The sequence below is a fragment of the Gekko japonicus genome, unplaced genomic scaffold, assembly GCF_001447785.1.
Source record: "Gekko japonicus isolate JY-2015 unplaced genomic scaffold, Gekko_japonicus_V1.1 scaffold2165, whole genome shotgun sequence".
Classification (NCBI taxonomy): domain Eukaryota; kingdom Metazoa; phylum Chordata; class Lepidosauria; order Squamata; family Gekkonidae; genus Gekko; species Gekko japonicus.
The window spans coordinates 266671-275481 of NW_015170953.1; the positions used below are offsets into that span (position 1 = coordinate 266671).

Sequence of the window (8811 nt, forward strand, 5' to 3'; positions counted from 1 at the left end):
TTTCCCTACCTTTTCATCCCATCCCCCCCGTCTGAAAGATGCCCGCTATTGTTCCCCCCCCCTGCACAAACTCTGCTAATTCCCTTATGAAAAGATGAAATGGAAGTGTCCGACTGTGGTAAAAGCAGGCCGACATAAATCAGTCCTGAAACCCCAGGCTTGTATTTGCGAAAGGTCATTGGAGGTTACAGGTTTTGCTGCACTTGAATCTACTTGCCCGGACAAGACCCTAACCCCTACCATACAGTCCCTCGTGTTTTTGAGTAAAGACCAGTTAAGTGTGTTTTTTTTTTAACTAACGTCCTCATTCCTTTTTCTTTCTTTCTGTCTCCATTTTTTTTGCAGGTTTATTAATGCTAGAAGAAGAATAGTTCAGCCCATGATAGACCAGTCCAATCGAGCAGGCAAGTTCCAAATAAGTAACTATAGTCATACGACAGTGGTGAAAACCATTCCACAAGCTGTTCACCGGGAGGTCCGTTACCTGGTAAATAAGTGAAACGGGAATGCCAGGAATGACCGACTATTCTAAACAAAGCCAGTCTTGTTTTAGTTACAACCGTTAAGTCGACTTGAACACAATTTAAAAATATATATATATAAAGTTGGGCAGATGTTAATTGATAACTTGGCCATGTGAAATGATGGGCATATTGGGCACGCAATTTAGCATTCATTATACAAAACAGATTATTCATGTTTGGGTTTCCCTGCCCGACTCTTTCTGCTCCTGTGACCACTCCCTGGTGCACGGCTTGGTGTGGAATTGCTGTAAACTTTATTACCTGTCAAAAGGGCAAAGGGGTCACAATCGCTTGTGGGACTCAGTAAAGTTCAAAGACATTCAATGAGGTAGAGCTTTATGTGCTTTAATAACCCAAGGCAGCTTTCTTCTGAAGCTGGCTTTTAATGTTCTGTTAAAAAATCTAGAATAGGAGTAATGGTGAAAATGCTTGATAGTTCCTATTTTATCTTTATCTTTCTCTGGTTAACACTCTGTCCCCCTCCCCATTTGAGTATCTCACATTGTTTAAGGAAAGAACAACTCTTGAGCTCCCATTCTTTAAGATTTTGGACTTGCATCTAGATTGTAAAAATCACAGCATTTAGATTATTCTCCCAAGGTGTTCTCAGTTTGTTGGCCGGGGTGGGGGGCGATCTTATTCATTTTTCTTGTATAATGCCAAACACACAATTGGCTAATTTCCAAGATGGTGGCTAATCAATGCTCCCTCTAAGCTGTGGAGTCTTGCAAGCAAAAATTCAACTTCGTGAGCTACTGGCATTAAAGTTGTGAGCGAGCGGTTCGGCTACTGCATAAATCAGTTTGCTCTGGAGCCCTCCTTTCTGAGCCAAGACAAAAGTGTGTCAGCCGGAGGCTAAAAACCTGTGAGCTAGCTCACACGAACTCAGCTTAGAGGGAACGCTGGTGGCTATGAATTGCTATAGATTGGCAAGGCTATCAGACACTGGTGTCCGGGGTTGGACTGATGGTACTGAAAGATACACAACTTCTGTAGGAACACATTGCAGATAATGATATAGCGCCCCCTACCGGATTATCTAATTGGTCGATTGCCCCCTGTTTTTTCAGAGGGTAGCAATGTCGGTCCACGGTAGCACAGCTAAATTCGAGCCCAGTAGCACCCTAGAGACTAACAAGATTTTCAGGATATGAGCTTTCCCTTCCTCGGATACCAGAGGTATTTCGTCTCGATACCGGAGATATTTCGTCTCGAAAACTTATACCCCGAAAATCTAAGGTGCTACCGGTGCTGCAATCGCTTCACAAGTCCCATAGAATTTTCAGAGGGCAACTGTGCGGGTCCTGCAGTAGTCCAGCTAGACTCAAGCCCAGTAGCACCTTAAAGATCAAGAAGACTCTCAGGATATGAACTTTCGAGAGTCAAATCTTCCTTCTTCAGAAACCCGTCTGACTCTCGGAAGCATATACGCCGAAAATCTTGTCGTCTCTAAGGCGCTACTGGACTTGAATCTATTTGATTTCCCCCTATTGTGTCATATGTATTTGGTATTCATTTCTAAGCCTGATCCTTAATATTCAACTTCCACTTCTGGGTTTCAACACGCTCTCTAAATCCAAGAGGTCCACCTACTCATCGGGACACAGACCTCCCGAGCGTTTGGGGTTCTCACTCCATTTGGCAAGGCTCAATCTCCTTGCACAAAGGGGAATGGAAATGGGGAACGGGTTTGGGGCAGCTTTGCTCCGGAACTGGAACGGGCCCCTGATTATTGTATCAAGGGCAGATCTTTCCTAGCAGGACCAGCTCCATATTTAAAGTTAATTACATAGATATGCGGTCTAACCTTGGAAAAGCGGTGCACAGACAGACGTGGGAAATGTTCCGTGAAATGGCAGGGTCTAGACTCCTGCGGGAAGCACGTGGCTGTCGTACTTCCTTAAGCCGGGGTCCCCAACATGTGCTTTTAGAAAGTGGGTGGAGCCAGATGGGGCTTTCGCCCAGCGAGGTTTCTGATTGGCCATTGGAGGTTTGATCATGCAGATTTTTCTTTTTTAAAAAATGTCGCTTTGGCAGCAGCTGCCGCCACGACACAAGCATCTTGGCTGTATGCCTGAGGTTAGGCTGTGGCAGCCATTTTGTGGATGCGCTTACAGGCTCACAAATGTTGGGGACCCCTGCTCTATAATATTGCCACAGCCACGCGAGGGGAGTAGAGTCACGCCACGCGGGGGAATGGAAACAAGAGGCCGCACTTAAGGCCTGCCGGTGTGCCATCGTATTGTGTGAGGTTTTCCCTCGTGGTTTGTGATTGGGCTAACGGCAGGCCCAAATCTTCCATTACCATGACAATAACCACCGCTCCTGTTTTAAGGTAGCAGACACCGAGTTCTGTAGTCGTAACTTTCCGTCTCGGGCATGTCTGGAAATGAACTGCTTAGTTGTTGTTTTCTTCTTCTTCCGAGACAACTGGTCGATTTTTTTTTGCTTACAAAGCGATATTAAGCCATTTCCTGCACCTTTTTAGTCAGCCAAGGAACACCTTATAACCCAGATGGACAGCCAATGGGAGGTTTTGTGATGGATGGTCAGCAGCACATGGGAATCCGGGCGCCAGGTAAGTGCCGCAAAACGCAATGCGCTTTCCTCCCAAAGTCGTAATGTCAGTCATGCCGCACTCGACCACAGGTGATCTCCGCCACGCTTTCCTGCTCTACCTTCACTCGCTCGCTTTGCCTCGCTTCTCCGCCTGTCTCCTCGACGCCGCCAAAAAAAGAAAAGAAAGAAAGACACGGACAAGACAGGACTCTCTTTCTCGCCTCTCTCTCTCTGAATATTCCTCCGACCCCCTTTGGGATCTGTGTTTTTTTTTTTTAAGGGTCTTTTGGCGCTATCTGTTGACTTTGCTCATTCTCTGGCATCTTCTTGGATTTTTTTTATCTCCCTTCTAGGACCTATGAGTGGAATGGGCATGAATATGGGCATGGAGGGTCAGTGGCACTACATGTAACCTTCATCTAGTTAACCAATCGCAAAGCCAGGGGGAAGTAAGTACATACGGGGTCTTTATCTTCACTTTGTCCTAGCGGTGGTTTTATTGATTTTTTCCCCCTCCTCCTTTATCTCCTTGCCCATATCTTCATGCTTGTTCATGTCTCTCCATGAAATCTGTGGTTCTCTGCTTTCTCTTTCCTCTTTTTTTTCTTCTCTCTCTCTCTCTCCTCTGTTTTGATCGCGCTTTCCAGGCTTAGAAAAGCAAACTGTATGTGATGTACATTTATCCCCGCGTGTTCCTATTATACAGTACTGACCACATGACGAAAACAAGAAACAGCCAGGGAGAGAGAGGGAGAGGGAGAGGGAGGGGGGGAGGAGTTGTCATAGTAACAGACTGATTTGCAAAATGTAAGCAGGCTGCAGCGGTGCACGGAGAGGAAAGAGCACGTCCCCGAAGTGTCATAAATCTGTCTAACCACAGTTGATGCATGAGTTACATTTCTACACTAACCTGCAAGACACCAACAACAACAAAACAAAACAAAATAGCCAAACAGAGACTTCTTCTTTCTTTTTTTATTTTGTCTTAAATTAAAAGCTCCACTTAGGATGGGGATTTTCTTTTTTAAAGCCCCCCCCCTTTTTTTTTTAAAGAAAAAGTTTATTCCTCTCTTTGTCCGTCCGTCATAATGGGATTACGCGGGGCAAAGGGAAAAAAGAGAATACCAAATAAGAGGTGCGCGCAGCAGGCTAGGGAGCTTAGCCCGGGCTAATTGACTATATCCAAATTAAGTATGCCATCACTTGCGGTGTGACAAATGGATTTGACTTGTTCGGTATACAAAAATAGAGATCATTAATGCAATCTTCAAGTAGCAGGCCGAGAGAAATCAGCCCACAAACCCTGCCCCTTTTGTTTTTTGCTTTTGCTATTTAACCTGGGGGGGGGGGGGGCGCACACACACACACACACATATATATATATACATACATCATACCAGGCCTTGGCTGGCGGATGGGGAGAATAAATAAAAGTTAAGCTGTGTGGAAATAGCAATACATTCTTAAATGCTTCCTTAGATATGTTCCCGAAGCATGCTTTCTGAACTTAAAGCCAGTGATTATTTTTAAAAGCTGTTTTGTGCCTCCCCCCCCCCAGACTACATTAACATACCATTTGAAGTGGCCAACGCCATGTGGTGTTGCATGTGCCGTCTCCTCTGCCGTGTGGCTCAAAAATAAGTTTTAGGGTGTGTGTGTGTGTGTTTTTTTAAAAAATCTCTTAGTTGGGAAAACATTCCATCTCAGCTTGGGGAAACACAACCGGCTTATTACCTCATCACAGACCGTTCCCCGCCCCCCCCCAAAGCTCAGTTAATTTAAATATTGTTTCTTAACTTTCTAGGTCAATTAAATTTTAAATGATGTATTTTATGCTTCGTGACCAATTAAATTAATAGGTTATTACCCCAAAAAAAATCCATCCCTTTTTTTTTATTAAACAGCTGTGAGTACAGTACATTTTATAACCAATTTTCATTAAGTTCAAAAATGTTCCTTTAGGCTAGATTAAGCAGCTCTTCATTGCTCCAGTCGGGAGACCTGATTCCAAGGTGTTCGTCGCATTGGCGGCGCACTATTAGTTAGAACTAAAGCCAATTGAACCTACTTAGCGATAGCGTTATGCCTTTCACCCTGGATGATTATAGAGCTTATAGCTCTCCAGAAACAATACACCTGTCAGTTTCCATCAACCACAGCAACCCATGCAGAAGATCCGGGCCTGCGGAAAGCGGGCAGTTTATTGTCCTAGGCCCAATTTTTTCTTATTGTTCTCAAAAAAATCACTGAAAGGTTGACTGAGTTCTGTATCTCTCTCTCTCTCTTCCCCCCCTCCTCTCTCTCTCTTTCTCACTCCCCACCCCACCCCTGCAGACATGAACGGTCACAGGAAAGGAATTAATTGATAACTGTTATTGATTGTTATGTGTTCTTTAAAAAAATAAATAACAGGTTTTATTTAACCATCATCCTTTATAATCTTATCAGTCTCAGCTTCATATAAGGCCTTCCTTGAATAATACACATATCGCTCGCGTAGGGCCCTGCTCATCTGGCAAAACACGGCAAAAAAAATTTTTCCCCCTCCCCCTTTTACATTCTCAACTGTCGTTTTGGTTGTCTAAGTGGAGTAAACTGTTGATGTGGAGGAAACCAGGATTCGTTTTCTGAACTCTTTACTAAGCACATTGTGTCTGTGCAGATGTCCGATCTGCCTGCGGTCCCCCGCACGGGGAGGGAGAACAGGCCTGAGGGCACTGGCCCCACCTCTACGTGATCGCCAAGGGGTCCACACAGGGTGAACATGTGGAGGGAAGCGCCCATATGCACATGCTCAGCAGCATTCCAAAACCAACCTTGTCGATGACGGGGAGGGGGGTGCACGGCAGGAGCACATACATTACAAACCTGCCCCATGCAAAGCACTCGGTGATCGCACAGAATGGGGCCAGCACACACGCGACCCCCGCCCCCTGCCCATGCAGTGAATGAGCATGCAGACAAGGACGCCTGCATTGGGCAACTGTAGTTCTCTTCCACAAACCCATTAAGTTCTGTCTGTGCCTGACACACTAGAAAAACATGGTTCTGAAAAGAAGGGGTGAGGGCGGAGCGCATTAAGGGACTAAACCAAGGACACAAGAGGCAATCAATGTCAAGCATCCTCTATGGTCTGCACGCACATGTCCTATCAGCTGTTCTCAGTCTAATGGCAGCCACTAGAATCACATCCCTGCGTTATTCTTTCAGGGGTAGACCAGGGGACATCACTTCAGTCTGTGCACTGTGTCACGCAGAATGCCGTTGATTACCACAATAAAAAAATATGATATACCGCTACCACATCTGTGCTGTAAACTTGAATTGTGTGTTCTGCTTTCCAAACATTATGGGTACGGAGGAATAAGTAACTCTTGCACGTTTATTTTCTTTGTTGCAAACTGCAATCGAAACGTTTGTGTCGGTACATACCGAACGTTGTCCGAGTATTCCCAAGGACCTCATGTGCTAAAACATTATTCCTGTGCAGAACTCCTGGAAGGAAAAGACTTAAAACTTGAGAAAGCCGCATTGCCTTTTAGGTAAATCGGGTTTAATATTGACGCGTGTTTCTCTCTCTCTCTCTCTCTTCCTTACCCCCCCCCTCCACAGGACTGCAAAGTATGCCCGGGGATTACGTGTCTCGGGGTGGTCCAATGGGCATGAATATGGGACAGCCAAGTTATACGCCACCCCAGATGCCCCCACATCCAGCTCAGCTGCGCCACGGCCCCCCGATGCATACCTACATTCCTGGACACCCACACCACCCTGCCATGATGTTGCACGGAGGACCCCCCGGAAGGCCGATGTCAGCAACTAGCCCCACTATGCTCAACACAGGAGACCCGGCAATGAGTGGACAAGTCATGGACATTCATGCTCAGTAGCTTAAGGGAATATACTTTTTATCTTCAACGACGGCAGAAGTTGAATGTCGTCGCTCCGGCAGTGACTCGACGGAGTTCCGATCTTGGCCTTTAGTTTGGACCAAGGAACTTATCCCAACTCACCATTTAAAGGGACCCTGAGAAAGCAGGACGAAACACAACCGCAAACCGGTTCAACGTCTGGGGCGGGGCGGGGGGGGGACATGCAAAAAAAAATAACTATATAAGGCAACAGAGTGGAATATTGTAAAATGCTATTATTCTATTATCCATATTACGTTGTTTCTTATAGATTTTTTAAGAAAAAAAAATGTGAATTTTTTTCCACACTATGTGTGTTGTTTCCATAGCTCTTCAATTCCTTCAGAAGCCTCCTTACATTTAAAAAAAAGAAAAGAAAGTGGAAAAGCCTTACAGTTACCCTGCAAATGACAAAAACAAAAAAACCCCAACCCAATTTATTTGCCGATTTTTAGAGCATTAAAAATATCTACGTCGGGCAGAAGAACGTTTCTTCTTTCCTAGGATTTCAGCCATGCACTCTGTATTTCTCTTTTTCTTCTTTCTTCTTAGCTCTTCTTCTCCCCCCCCCTTTTATCTAGCCCGGGGCGTGAATTTGCATGTCTAATTCATTTACTCACCATATTTGAATTGGCCTGAACAGATGTAAATCGGGAAGGATGGGAAAAACCAGCAGTCTTCAACAATGATTAATCAGCTGTTGCAGGCAGTGTGTGTCTTAAGAAGCCTGGGAGGAGGAGGAGGAGGAGGAGGCATGGAAACCGAGAGAGGGAGAAAAAAGTGTATTTGAACCGAAATTGTCACATCAGAGATTCGTCCTCATGTCCCCACGACGCAGCAGCAGCAGTGAACGCCACCGACATCACTTCCTGTTTTACGCCGCTCAAAAAAACAAACTGAAGAGTTATTTTTTACTACGCCGACTTATTTTTATTTGGGGGGGGATGTTTCCCAAGCATCAGTCGTGCATTTTTCCATAGTCCCATCATGGAGCATATTATTGTATACATTGTAAATAAATTTTGTGCAAAAAAAAAAAAAACCAACAAAACCCACAAAAAAGGACTGGAAAAACGAACTGTATTATTGCATTTTTATTTTATTTTTTTGTAAATGTAGCAGTTTGGTATGAGTTGGCATGCATACAGATTTTACTAAGTGGGATAAGCTAATTTTACTTTTGTTGTGGTTAAAAACAAAATGCTTGTCGATAGCCTTTTTTCTATCAAGAAACCAAGGAGCGAAATTATTATTAATAATCATTGCACATTGAGTCTTAGAGTTTCTGATCGAAACGGTTTGGATTGTACAATAACGCAAAGCCCAGTTGTAGTAGTTTGAGTGCAGTAACGAAATCTGAAATCTAAAATAAAAGCAAATTATTTTTTGTCATGCCGGCTCCACCGCTTGCGACGTTTCTTTTGCTCCCTTTGGCCCTCCAAACCCAGAGGGGCTTTCTAACAAGTATGCCCATCTACCTCTCGAAATAACTAAGAGTTTAATGCCGGATGACTTCCTAATACTTCTTTATTTAGAAGTAGATCATATTACCATGTGTTAGCATATCATAGTGTTCACCCTGTTTATTTTCAGGGTGATCTTATCAAAAGTTAAGATCCCAAGGCAAAGAGAGAGAGAGAGAGAGAGAGACTTAGCCTTAAATCAGATTTTTTAAAAAATAAATGTGTCTTGTTAAAACGACTAATAGGCGATATTTGCATTAAAATTGTTTTAATAAAGCAGATTAAACTTCTGTTCAAATTAGAGGATTAGAAAGTGTAGCACTTAAAAAAACCTTCCTTAAATCCACGTAAATG

At 44.1% G+C, this 8811-nt stretch overlaps 1 protein-coding gene across 2 annotated transcripts in view; it reads left to right on the plus strand.

Moving 5' to 3' along the window:
• Positions 1-8387, plus strand: part of MEIS1 (Meis homeobox 1) — a 265872-nt gene extending 257485 nt beyond the window's left edge. Inside the window, exons 10-13 of one of the 2 annotated variants that reach the window (XM_015418907.1) lie at positions 346-404; positions 3013-3102; positions 3437-3532; positions 6696-8387. In XM_015418907.1, the coding sequence (XP_015274393.1) occupies positions 346-404; positions 3013-3102; positions 3437-3495 (208 nt within the window). In that variant the 3' untranslated portion in view covers positions 3496-3532; positions 6696-8387. The remainder of the gene's footprint in view (positions 1-345; positions 405-3012; positions 3103-3436; positions 3533-6695) is intronic. The other variant, XM_015418906.1, reaches the window with a different exon arrangement.
• Positions 8388-8811: the final 424 nt, after the last annotated feature.